The sequence below is a fragment of the Penicillium soppii genome (assembly GCF_028829465.1).
Source record: "Penicillium soppii strain IBT 18220 chromosome Unknown utg000003l, whole genome shotgun sequence".
In the NCBI taxonomy this organism is placed as follows: Eukaryota; Fungi; Ascomycota; class Eurotiomycetes; order Eurotiales; family Aspergillaceae; genus Penicillium; species Penicillium soppii.
The window spans coordinates 1,209,983-1,222,998 of record NW_026643233.1 but is presented as its reverse complement, the minus strand read 5'-3'; the positions used below and the strand labels follow the sequence as shown (position 1 = coordinate 1,222,998).

General features: G+C 47.6%; 5 protein-coding genes across 5 annotated transcripts; 2 read left to right on the top strand and 3 right to left on the bottom strand.

Annotated features, from left to right (window-relative positions):
• Positions 1-1,263: 1,263 nt before the first annotated feature.
• N7529_002589 (uncharacterized protein) lies at positions 1,264-3,009 on the bottom strand (the record flags this gene model as incomplete). Its single annotated transcript, XM_057238117.1, has 1 exon — positions 1,264-3,009. The coding sequence occupies one exon, from the start codon at positions 3,007-3,009 to the stop codon at positions 1,264-1,266; it is 1,746 nt and encodes a 581-aa protein (XP_057100728.1).
• A 1,610-nt stretch (positions 3,010-4,619) lies between these two features.
• Positions 4,620-7,037, top strand: N7529_002588 (glycoside hydrolase family 31 protein; the record flags this gene model as incomplete). Its single annotated transcript, XM_057238116.1, has 1 exon — positions 4,620-7,037. One exon carries the CDS (start codon positions 4,620-4,622, stop codon positions 7,035-7,037), a length of 2,418 nt encoding a protein of 805 aa, XP_057100727.1.
• A 201-nt stretch (positions 7,038-7,238) lies between these two features.
• Positions 7,239-8,255, bottom strand: N7529_002587 (D-isomer specific 2-hydroxyacid dehydrogenase family protein; the record flags this gene model as incomplete). The annotated part of the gene is made up of 1 exon (XM_057238115.1): positions 7,239-8,255. One exon carries the CDS (start codon positions 8,253-8,255, stop codon positions 7,239-7,241), a length of 1,017 nt encoding a protein of 338 aa, XP_057100726.1.
• A 445-nt stretch (positions 8,256-8,700) lies between these two features.
• Positions 8,701-9,753, top strand: N7529_002586 (PhzF family phenazine biosynthesis protein; the record flags this gene model as incomplete). Its single annotated transcript, XM_057238114.1, has 2 exons — positions 8,701-8,725; positions 8,780-9,753. The coding sequence occupies 2 exons, from the start codon at positions 8,701-8,703 to the stop codon at positions 9,751-9,753; spliced, it is 999 nt and encodes a 332-aa protein (XP_057100725.1).
• A 541-nt stretch (positions 9,754-10,294) lies between these two features.
• N7529_002585 (bifunctional C97 family peptidase/thioredoxin family protein) lies at positions 10,295-12,214 on the bottom strand (the record flags this gene model as incomplete). The annotated part of the gene is made up of 4 exons (XM_057238113.1): positions 10,295-11,791; positions 11,840-12,061; positions 12,113-12,127; positions 12,179-12,214. 4 exons carry the CDS (start codon positions 12,212-12,214, stop codon positions 10,295-10,297), a joined length of 1,770 nt encoding a protein of 589 aa, XP_057100724.1.
• Positions 12,215-13,016: the final 802 nt, after the last annotated feature.

Sequence of the window (13,016 nt, the reverse complement as noted above, 5' to 3'; positions counted from 1 at the left end):
AGAAAACGATCCAACAATGACAAACATTCCAACCCTAGTAAAAGACTAAAAAGAGAATCGTATCACTACTTTTTCCTTTTCAGGTCCTACATCTAATCTTCCCCGTATTTCTACCCCAGGCGAGTCGCTGCCACGTTCGTGGTGATGTTACATATGGGCGAAAAGCATCCGGAAATAGAAAATCCAACAGCGGATCGATCGTCAGCCCTGCTCGCCTCGTGTCCCCCGCTTAAGTATTCCGCGTCGAATGGCCTCAAGCCCGAACCCCGGAAAAGATGTGAGGCTGTAGGGGCTTAGTGTTCATACCCAACAGGTGGCCCTGCATCTCTGTCGAAATGCAACACTGAGGCTGATATGCCACTCTGCACGCCTTGATTATTGGATGGTCATACAAAGACGTCAGGAAGGCAAAATGATCTCTAATCTAATGGGATTGTTGCGTTCGGCATTTGAGTGTGAAGGGTCACTTGGTTTAGTGTTTGGTTGAATGGGGGTTTTCGGAGAATATCGCGAATAGTTGGGGGGGTATTAGATGATTGTTTTGGTCAGACTTCGGGATTTGGATGTGTGGTTGTCCTTTCTACACGGGAAATGTCGGCGGGTAAATTATCCCCATGTTTATTATTTCATTGGCAGTGGGAACTTCTGGATGTTATGTAAGTGAGAGTGGCTTTGCTTTTGGAGTTGGGTTTTGCCGCTTTACCCTCCATCGCGGTTCTTTTCACGGTTGCCGGTTATTACGAGTCTCTCGTCATCGGAATTGCTTCCCGGGGCCTTTCATCCATTTTCGGTTTATGCCCAGCTTTAATTTTCCCTTATGCTACTTGTCAATCCCATTGCTGCACATGTCGAATACCCGGATATACTACCGGTGTATTTCGGAAATTATCCTCCAACAATTTAGGCACATGCCCTCAGGGAGGTTACAACTCGGGAAATGGTAGCGTGTCATACTGCCAGACCGCCGTTCCGTTCCAAGGGCAAATCATGTGCAGATTTACTATGAATTCTATCTTGATCACCAGGAAACATTCCCGGAGTTATTCACCGGGTCTTGGGCTTACTGAAGCATGAGCAGTAGCCTAGACGGGATAATGAACACCGAGGAGAGATTCAAAAGGACATGAGCCACGGTGTTAATGATCATTGCCTAGAACACGAATAGGAATACAATGAGTGTCGGAAGTTTATTGCATTTGATTGAATTGATTTTCCACGAATTTTGCTTCATTCCCATGAGTGTCAATGACCCTCTGTGGCCGGCTAGAGTGGTTGGCTGGAACCACTCAAAGACTGTTCGAGAAGGCTAGTATTCTCAGTCAGAGCGGCACTCTCTGAGACAACCTCTAGGTTGTTAGAGCGGAAAGGAGTGACCGCAAACTTAGAGAACTTCCTAGCCGAGACCTTCCTCTCGAACAAAATGTCAAGTTCGGGAGCGGTCCGGCCCTTCGGTTCCGGCAGTTGGAAGAATGCCCATACAAAGCAAATAAAGCACGGTCCTGCCCAGATAAACCCACCCTTCCCCTTGAGATTCCAGGCGGTGGGGTTAAGGATAGGAGGGTTCAAGAAGTTAGCCACGATACTGGCGACGTTATAACAGTCGCGAGCGAGAACCGCACTCTTGATTCGAAGACGAGTAGACGGAATTTCAGAAACAAGGCAATAGGTGACAGGACCCACAGTGAGATCGTAGGTAAAGACGAAAATCATCAGTAGAGCTGCAGATGTATAGCTCAAAGCGGGTGTGTTATGGCTTGGAATCCCAAGGAACCCGACTAGCATCAAGATAGTGAACATGATGCCCAGACCCGTCACAAAGAGCTTCCGGCGGCCAACTTTCTGCATCACGAACCAGGAGCACACAGTGCCAACCCAGCCAATGCCGTTGACACCAAGTCCAAAGCTGAATGCCTGAGCATCAGTGAAGCTGACTTGTTCGAGGAAGTAGACTATGTTTCCACCATACCAGATTCCACAAAAGACCTGACACATCCAGACGCAGCAGACGATTTGCGTGCGACGGCGGTCGACCCCTTTTAAACAATCCCAGTATGTGACCCCCTCTCGATGGAGCTTTTCTTGTGCGTTAGTAATGATGATCAGCGCGACAGCATCGTCTACACTGTAATTCGAGTCGCGGGGAGTCGCCAGTCGATTCAGTGAGCGCTTTGCTTCTTCAATCCTATCATGGCGAACCAACCACCAAGGCGATTCAGGCGCAAAAAGAACGCCGATGAGAATTGGAACTGGCCAAATCCACTGAATGGCGTAAGGAATGCGCCATGCCCACTCGTCAGTGCGACTCAAGAGTCCACGCAAAACTCCAGCTGAGATAAATTGGCCGGTGACCCAGCAAAGGTTGACATAAGTGGTCAGGTATGGCCGAAGAACGATCGGGCTAACGTCCGCGGCGTAAGTGATTGTAAGGGTTTGGAATGCCCCCCAAGGAATACCACAGAGGACTTCTCCGACGAGCAACATAATGATATTCTGGGCGAAGAACATAAGGAAAAGGGCGCCAATTAGGGCAACGAGGGCACCCAGCATAGTCTTCTTGTAGCCCCACCGATCAGCAATCAGACCAGCTGCAATGAGGCCAAGAATCTGTCCAATATTTGTTCCATTCTGCAGACCAGTCTGCCAGTTCGAGGTGACCTGGTAGCCGTTGTTTGGTGTCTTGACTCCGAATTTCTCTCGAAAGGTTGGATAGGCATAGAAGGAGCCTAGAAGGGAAGTATCGTATCCTTCCATGATGACCGCGAGGGACAGGATAAAGGAGAAGCAAATCGCTTTTGGGAACAGCTTGAACGCATCCCGGTTTGTCAAATTATGCTCAAAATTTGAGGCTCGCTGGGCCTTCTCTATGAGGTTGGCAAAATCAGGAAGCTCGGCGGAAAGCTTTGAAAGGGCTTCATCATCGACCCCGAGGGTATTGTCCCCTAGGGATGTGGTTGGCGCAACGAGACGGTGCTCAACGTGAGTGTATGTATCTGTCGTGGCTTTCTCCATGGCGATGAGGTTGAAGTTTTACCACGTTTGAAGAAAAGAAAGGCTAAAGAAGGAAGATATCATTCAGAATAGTCTAAAAAAAGAGAGGAACTTCATAAGGAAACCGATCATGTTGACACTCTTCCTTTGCTCACTTTCTTTGCACTACATTGTGTAACGACTTCATCCACGTGGTATTAACTTTCGTGGGGAGACTTTGGGGAATTTACATATGTGCGGAACGATGGGAACGAGAGGATAGGCGTGAGAATGATGGTTCAAGGTAGCGCCTTTTGCTGACGTGTGTCTGTGTCGTTTGCTCTATTTCTCGGGCCATCTGCATGTCAGCGCTAGATGGAGGGCCTGAATGTCGAGCAGACCAATGAACCCGGATAGTGAAACCTGGTACAAACCAATATGGCTGAAGAGTAGCACTCCAGCGAACTGACTGAGCAATGGATGAGAGAATGCTTTCGACTTTTGTTATTTGAATCATTGCTACACAAATTGAATCCAAAAATCCTACGGGAATGTTGACGAATCTTTCAGCCACAAAGCAAGAAGCAACGATTCAAGGTTGATCTCTGAGAAAACTCAACATTGCCCTTTTATATCACGCTCGATCAGAGCCCTACTCCGGTAGACTGGATGTATGATTGGCGTGTTTTGCAAAGTTGCCCTAAACATTCGGCACTATGTCTATCAAATATCGAATATCTCTACTTTTTGTTTCTCCAATTTATAGTATTTTATCGATTATAGCGTGCTATTACCAATCAATAACAAGTCAGTGATTGCCAATTGCCTTGAAGACCGCATGGGGAATTCCTGCGTTGACCATCTCTTCCAAAAAAACCTCAGATGGATAAGGCTCCCTATTTGGTTCCTTTTATATACTTGAATATACCTCCGGTCGACCCCAGTCCATACATTCAGAACACAAGGGCGGAGAATTTGTTGTGGGAGTTGAGAAAATCGGGTATTTTGAGAGACGGGTCTTTGATGCCTTCTGAATAGCCTCCAGTGAGTCGACCTGATATTTTAGATGATTCAGGATATCTGCTAGGTTAGAGCCGTCTCCATTGATCCAGGCATTGCGGGTGCTGTCAAACATGACCGTATCTGAATGTAGCGCCTGCTGCCTTTGAGGTTATAGTTGGGGGTGACCAGCGGCCTCGGCCGCGTCTTCGTCTGCGTCTTCGTCCGGTTGACATTTAAAAGAAAAGACCAGGTATTCGGAAGATAATTAAATTAACTGCATGAAGCCTCTTCACAGAGAAATGTGGAAAGGTGAAAGGGTGACATCCTGATGTGCCACTTGGAATACAACTTCAGCACGACGATGCAAAGCTCACATGCTCTTGCTCAAATTGGCCGAATCACAGGCTATGCCCATGCTCAGCCGGATGTTAAATAAAACAGCAACAATAAATGGGAATACGACAGGCTGAGGTTTTGATTCCCCAGTTCCGGCGAAGATTATAGCGAAAATTGTAGCGAAAACGGTCTTTTGTGGAGGAACAGGACATTGCAAAGAATCTGCAAACTGAAACTTAAATAGAGACACCTGCGACAAATAAAACCTTTGTAACTTGACTTCTCTTCACTTAACTTCTCTTCAAAACGTTAAAATGCATCGTTACTCATTTCCCCATGAGCCAGTTGCTCATCCCGAAGCAATAGTTGGCGGGACCAGCAACTATCGTTTCACTGTGCTAACTGACGGTCTCCTTCGATATGAATGGGCCGAAGACCAACGCTTTGAGGACCGAGCCTCAGTCCTCGCAATCAATCGCCGTTTGCCTATTCCAGAATTTCGAGTCAACGAGGACGAGCACAGCCTTCAGATCATCACATCTCGATTTCATCTTTACTATAACAAAGGAGTATTCTCCCCTAGCGGTCTCAGTGCAGAGATTAAAGGAAGCTACGGGCCCCATATGAGCGTTTGGCGCTATGGGGGCAAACCGTCGGATCTCGGTGGTACAGCTCGGACTTTGGATGAAATCGATGGCCGTGTGGCACTTGAGCAGGGCGTCGTGTCACGACTCGGTTTCACAGCCTTGGATGATTCCAAATCCATGCTCTTCGATGACCGCCAGTGGGTAGCTACACGTTTGCCCGGGGATCGTGTGGATGGGTACTTGTTTGCGTACGGACACGATTATCGACAAGCAGTTCAGGCATTCTATCTTCTATCTGGGCCTCAGCCGATTCTACCTCGATGGGTACTCGGAAATTGGTGGAGTCGATACCATGCATATACAGCGGATGAATATCTCTCCCTAATGGATCTCTTTCGCCAGAAGGAGATCCCACTTTCAGCAGCAGTACTGGATATAGATTGGCACATTGTGGATGACGACTGTGTCAAAAGTGCTGGAGTCACTGGATGGACAGGGTACACCTGGAACAAAAAGCTCTTTCCGAACCCTAAAGCTTTTCTCAAAAATTTGCATGAGCAAGGGCTTCATGTTGTGCTGAACGACCATCCCGCTGACGGGATTCAAAGCTATGAAGACCAGTATGACGAGATGGCAGCGGCTCTGAATCATGATACCTCAGTGCGAGACCCCATCCCTTTCGACATCACCAACCAAGCCTTCCTTGATGCCTTTTTTGATGTCTTGCATCGGAGAATTGAGAACGAGGGCATTGACTTATGGTGGGTGGATTGGCAACAAGGAACACACTCTCGAATCCCGGGAATCGACCCTCTCTGGGTGCTAAACCACTACCATTTCTTGGACAGCGGTCTGGGAAACAAGCGATCCCTGACGTTCTCACGCTACGCTGGGCCAGGAAGTCATCGATACCCGATCGGTTTCTCGGGCGATACTGTGGTTTCTTGGGACTCCCTTCATTTCCAGTCCGAGTTCACATCAACTGCATCCAACATCGGCTATGGCTGGTGGAGCCACGATATTGGTGGCCATTTCCACGGTGAGAGGAGTGAAGAAATGCTCGTTCGCTGGGTTCAATATGGCGTTTTCTCGCCGATCTTGCGTCTGCACTCATCAAACAGCATTTTTAATGTCAAGGAGCCATGGAATCTCGAGGCTCCATACGGGCAGATAATGACTGATTATCTTCAGCTTCGCCATAGGCTCGTTCCATACATCTACACAATGAACGTCCGTGCATCCGTTCAAGGTCTGCCTCTTGTCCAGCCCATGTACTGGGGTTACCCAGAAAACGACGAGGCATACAAAGTTCCTAATCAGTTCTTATTTGGCTCTGAGCTCATAGTGGCCGCCATAACTGCGCCTCAAGATCCGAGATCTAGACGATCTGAGGTGCGTGCATGGCTTCCCCCTGGAAGATACGTGGATATCTTTACGGGCGTGGTGTATGATGGAAACCGTCGACTCTGGATCACTAGACGTTTGACAGAGTATCCAGTATTTGCACCAGAGGGAGCAATCATTCCTTTTGATGGTGCATCGGTACTTGAGAACGGATGCGAAAATTCAGCAACAATCGAGCTCCTAGTTGTTATCGGCTCCGATGGTATGTTTGAGCTAGTAGAGGACGATGGGAAAGGTCAATGCACTGATCAAATTGACTTCCGTCGTACTAAAATTTGCTTCAACCAAGCACTAGGCGAGCTAGTGATTGCACCCGCGAGTGGTGGAGATATCTCTCCTCATATCCGAGAATGGGGTGTGCGCTTCCTTGGGTACTCAAACTGGAACCATGTCAAAGCATATGCCGATGACGTGCAAATTGACATGGAATATGTGGCAACGACACATGGCTTTCTGCTGAAACTGGGATCCCACCCGAGCAATGTTCAGCTTGTTGTCAAGCTGGAAAGCAACTGTAGTCTCGATGCAAATAATCCCACCTCTCAAATTATGGAATTTTTGCTGGGCGCCCAAATTGGCATGGATTTGAAAGATAGCATCAGGCTCATCGTTGAAAGTTCGAAGCCCAGACTCATGCAAATTAGCGAGCTGCATACTCTTGGATTAAACTCGGCTTTGCTGAATCCTGTGCTCGAATATCTGCTAGCTGAGTCTTCTGGAACTACAACGGGTGAAAATTGAGAGATTCGGTCTACGGTGTGATCAGTAGTCTAGCAGCTTGTCTACCTCGCAGGTTAATTTGCTTCTCGGGCCACTCAATCAATATCAAGTTTGTGCAGTTCTTACATTCCAGTCGGGCCTCTCTCAAAACAAGTTAAAAAAGGCGCAAAAATGAACTCTATATTGACAATGTATCCTCTATAAACTGCAAGGCTATGCTGATCAATAAACGGGATTGATGGTCTCACCAGTACACCATTTGTCGATCGTGATCTTCACGGAAGCTGAAAGGTTTTGCAACGTCCTCTCGGCATACCAGGCGAGATGAGGGGTCAAGACTAAGTTCAATGCCGCTGCATCGGGACTCAGCAAAGGCGAGTCTCCCCTCCCAGCAGGTTCCGTTGCATAAACATCCGTAGCCGCTCCTGAAATTGCACCGTCTTTGAGAGCCTGTAGTAGAGCTTCTTCATCAACAATGCCACCTCTGGCGACATTGATCAACAGTCCATGGGGGGACATGATCTTAAATTCCGCCGTGGAGATCATATTGAGTGTTTCAGCACTTCGGGGTAAACACAAAATTACCACCGTAGAAGTTTTCAAAGCCTCTTCAAATGCATATCGACCGGGCCGGGGAGATACGCCCTTACGTTCCGCAATAATGACCTTCATACCAAGGCCCTTCGCCATCGCCTCAATGCGTTTTCCCAGAGAGCCATATCCAATAATGCATACGGTCTCATCACTACACAGCAATGGCGCTTTTCCATCCGGTGCACGAACCCGACTGAGTAAAGAACCTTTCGTCTTCCACTCAGTATCAAGCGATGGGTCTGCAGGCACCGCAACTGTGGCATTATGTAGCTCAATGAATTTTCGCCGGGTGGCAAAGTAAAGTCCAATGGCGTGTTCACTGACGCTATCTATGTTGCTTCCTGGGCAATTGCACACGGTGATTCCTCGAGCTCTTGCGGCTGCTACGTCGACACAGTCTGTGCCGGTCGCCATAATCACTATAAGGCGGAGTTTGGGGGTAATCTCCGGGCTCAGAGTTTCCGCTGTCAAGCGGATGGTTGTGGTGATGACAATTGTCGCATCTTTGAGGCGGCTGGGGAGCTCAGAGGGATCGGTCCACCGGTGAACGGCACGAGTATGGGGCCCTGGTAGATCGAATTCTGGGATTGGGCAATGAACAGCCTCGATAGCGACAATGTGATGGGTGATGTTTGCCTCCGCCATGGTCGACAGCAATGAAATGAAAGGGGAATGCAATGATTGGGGGCGTTTGAAGAGCCTCAATTTGATTTACAGCCTATGTCCACGTCTCTTCATTGAGGGGAAACTTGTGTGATGACTGATCCGAGAATAGCCGAGGAATCTCGGACTACGTACCGAACAGAGGTCGCTGTTGAGGCCGTCGATGCTGTCAGAATGTGAGCCCCAACTATTAACCACCTTATTTGCGCCACATTTATGGAAAGTTTAGCGGCAAATACCAAGGATTCTGTTTCGGAGTCGGGATGCCGCTCCCCGTGTGACTTTTGATAGTCCCGATGGTAGCCGATATAAAACTTTATGGTATATGAGATTGGTAATCTTTAAATGACTCCAGGGACGCCTGAAGTACAAACAATAGATTGTTAGAGGGGTTTACCAAGATATTTATTATATCAAAACCGAAATTATGTCTGGAGAACAAGCCCCATATGGTAGGTAAGCCCTAACTCAAATCAAGAGGCATTACCATACTCACTGATTTTGAGTGACCCTTGATGTCTTCACAACAAAAAGGTACAATATTCTGTCGAATTTATGGACCTTCCAAGGTAGCTTACGCTCAAATAGATTCAAGGGCAACCCTGTCGCCATTGTGAAGGTCACCGACATCAATGTGTCACAAGAGCAAAAGCAAAGAATCGCGAAAGAGTTCAACTTCTCTGAAACCGTGTTCTTGCATCCTGCTACTGGGGATGGCAACCCCCAGGTTGATATTTTCACACCTGTAAACGAGATGGAGTTTGCCGGTCATCCCATCATCGGCGCCGGCCATTTCCTCTTTCGCCAGGTATTGGCTGGCTCCACCAGTCCCGCGAGCTCCCTCACCGTCATGACCAAAGCCGGCCCCGTTCCGATCTCATATGACGAAGCCAACAAGGTCATCGCCGCTGAAGTTCCTCATAATATCCACATCCACAAACAAGGAGCCACATTGGCCCATATCCTCCCTGTCCAGGCGAGCCTGAAAAATGCCTCTGACATTGAGGGTGTACCGGAGACTTCGCCTGTTGTGTCAGTTGTCAAGGGTGTTACATATGCGCTGGTGGATCTCAGCAAAAGACCCGATATTTTTGCTAATATCGGCCCTGGCGGAAGTCCAAATCTTGATCTTGATGAGGGATGGGCACCCTCATTCACGGGTGTCATGTATCACCGCCACATTGGGTCTCGCACAGAGAAAGACCTGGTGGTGTGGGATCTTCGCGTGCGCATGGTCGCTATTGATCTGGAAGATCCCGCATGTGGTAGTGGTGGAAGTTCTCTGGGGGCTTACCTAGCATTGTCGAATGCGCATAAGGGACAGAAGCACCGATTCTGTATCGATCAAGGAAGCGAAATGGGAAGAGACAGCCTAGTCATTGTGGATGTCATTTTGGATGAAGAAAGGAAAACCGTGTCTACTATCAAACTTGCTGGCCATGCAGCCTTTGTGGCAGAAGGGAAGATCTTCGTGGAATAAGTGTTGGAATAGAAAGAAACCTTGGAATTCCTCCTTTCTCTTCCCAACATACCCAATATTTATCCATGTACCAAAATGGGACAAAGGCAAATGTAAAAGGCTATGTCTGAATAACTGCACACCCTTTAGGCACCCGAGGGGGAATCATCTGAAAGAAAGTGCGATTCTTCCGCATATGATTCCATTCTTGCTTCTTCTATGAGCCTGTCCTCCACTCTGTTCGAATTTGTTGCGTATTCAATTTCAACCACAACCAATGCACTAAATGGAAGGCGCTGGATACATGTGGCACTTGAATAGTTTGCTCAAGGACAAAAATATTGCATTTACGTGATTGCTAACTATTGAAAATGAGATTAGGAAGAAGGAAAAATTGTCCAGTTAAGGAATCTAATTGCCTAGATATGAGATGGGAAGAGAAGAAAAAGAACACCAAGAAAGCCATAAAAATAGTTGCTGAAAATGCTTTCAAAACAAGTATGGAAAGTTTATCAAAGCCCATTATTCAAAGGCATCGTTTCAACGTCCATTCTTTCGCTATCTACAGCCCCTTGCTAAACAGTTCCTTGCCTAGTTCTTTGAGCAGTGGCTCCTTTTGTACAGCCTGAATGTCCATCTTGCCGGAAATCGTCTCTGCGACGCCCATAGCGCGACAGAGGTCAATCAGAGCTCCATCCATTGGAGTCTCATATACAAGTAGTCCCAAGGCGTATAGCAGTCCATGAAGAGCTTCTACACTCTGGTCCTCACGCGAGACAGCCTCAAGCAAGGAAGCACTCAGTTCCACTTGATCTTCCTCTGACAAGGGGTCAGGCTTTCCATCAAAGCGGGCGTTATGGTTAAATGAGGCAAGGTTATATGCGAAGGAGGCGGCAACAACCCTGAGACTGGCATGTGAATCCAGGAGGGAATTGGTTGCGAAGCGGAGGCAGGTCTCGCGGAGTGAAGAAGAAGAGGAAGTTATTTGCGCCGGGTATAGGGGTGTACTGAAGAGATTGCAGGCCAGTTGAAGGGCAACGATGCGAAGATTATATGGTGATGGTTCATCCTGGGACAAGGGGGCAAGAATAGTGAGGAGAGTTGTATGTTGTGCTTCCTCGGCGAAGTAGCCACTTGCACGGGGATCAAGGAGAAGAAGACGGACTAGATCAACGACTGCAAAGTGACTGTCACTCGGAAGTGTCGAATATATCGAGTTCAGTGTTTGGGCAAATATGTGCAAATCGGGGACCCTGATATCCGCTGCAGGTGTGTTCTCGGAAGAGTGACGAAGCTTGACGAACTCAATAACCTCTGTTACGCCCTGGCCGTCTTTGAACTCAACCGGTAGCTTTTGGAGAAGCTTGTCGATTGGCGGGGCCTTCTTATACATGACAAAGCTCGTGATTTCTCGCTGGAGGCTTGGGAGTCGTAGTTGACGATGGGGATGTGCTGGGTGTGCCATCTCAAGGAGCATGCGGACATTTCCAATCAGCTGGGATGGAGTGGCTCCACTCCATTCATCTACCTTTTGCCCCTTCAAAAACGTCATGAAGGTTGGTGTAGCACGTACACTGTACTTGCTGCTAACATCGTAGGCTATGCCGATGTCGACTTTGATGAGTGTACCTCGATCACCAGCTTCCGCTGCGAGCTGGTCGTAAGTTGGGTAGACAGCCTTGCAGGGTGGACAAGTGGAGGATGTGAAAAATATGACTGCACAAGAATGAGATGCACCACTGAGCGCACTTTCCAGCTGGTTGAGATTGCTGACTTCTCGCACGATGCCAACTCCTGAAGGTATAGCCAGTTTTTGTGCTGGTGGTGTAGCTCGTGAAGCGGAAAATTGAGCACTCGGCCCGGGGATAGGACCTGGTCCGGTGCCCTGGGTGACACCTTTCAAAGCCATTTCGATTTGGGGTTTCATCATCTGCCCAAACGGAGTTTCCAGGAACGTTCGAGGCAGATTAATAATATGCTCTGGAATACTCTTGCCGACAAGGAACATTGACAAGTCTTGGGTGAAGTTATTGCAGTTGTGAAGAAACAGATCATAAGACTATAACATGTTATTAGAGGTGAATTCCTTTGAATTGACGATACGAACCTCAGGTGTGTAGATGGTCGCCAGTGAGCCCAAATACTCTTCGATTACATCTCTTGGAAGCTCAGTGATGCCCAAATTCACGACCTCCATTGGCTGTCCATGGTGAGTACTCCCTGGAGCAGAGGTCTGAATGCCTTGGCCGAAATAATATTCAACTCCATTGAGTACGATGGAGGTATGATATATAGCATCCATCTGTGTCCCAGTCAGGGCGAGGGAATACTATTTAAATTAGAAAAGACTTTGTTTCATTCATGCGGCTAGTGCACATACCATTCGCGCCAGGCCCTATATTTGCGATTAGTCGATTTTCAGCAGTGTTCATGATGGAGAACTTACCTTTGACAGGTCATAGACATATAGCTGTACATCCATGATTATTGGCAGCCGTATGGATGAGCGATATACAAGATTTGAGAAAAAGGAATGGCAATGCCAGTTGAGGCCCCGGGGTTTAAGGGAGATAAAGGGCCTGCGGGCAGGCTGCAGTGCGATAACGTCAGCATCCGCGATCACCTTCGACCATTTTCTACAACAAAATTTCAGGATTATGTTCATTTGCAAGTTAAAAATTGGTCAGATAACGAAGGTGCAGTCCAAAGTGAATACACTCAGTCCAAAGCAAATATACTTACAGACTCCACAGAATCGTAGTCGCTAGCTCATTCCAACCTGGCCCTCGGCGTGACGGCTGGCGGATCTCTATAGATATCACGAACCACCTTTAGGGTATTATATGTGTGAAAAAGAAGCGAATCGTCAAAGATCATAGAAACTCATGATAAGAGTCTTATTAGAGATCACAGGTAATTAAACATTAAGGATCGAAATCATTTCACCCTCAAACCTACATGCATGTGCAAGATGCTACTGGGGATATTAAGAGAGTGCTCCGACTTCGAAAGGATGGATCTATAACACTTGAATATTACCAATGAAATACTTACAATAGATTTCTGAGGCATTTGTTATCTCAAGTATTATTAAAATCTCATAATAAGTATAAGTGAAGAGTTACAAAGTTAGGCGCAGTGACTGCGTACGTTGTAGGCCATAGATCGCCTCTCTCCAATCGGAGCCGGTTTTCCCCACCTCCACATCATAGCTACACCTCAAATTATCCGGCATACCAACCTGACCTCGCAAAGGCAGATTTTACCGTTGGATATCCCGCAGA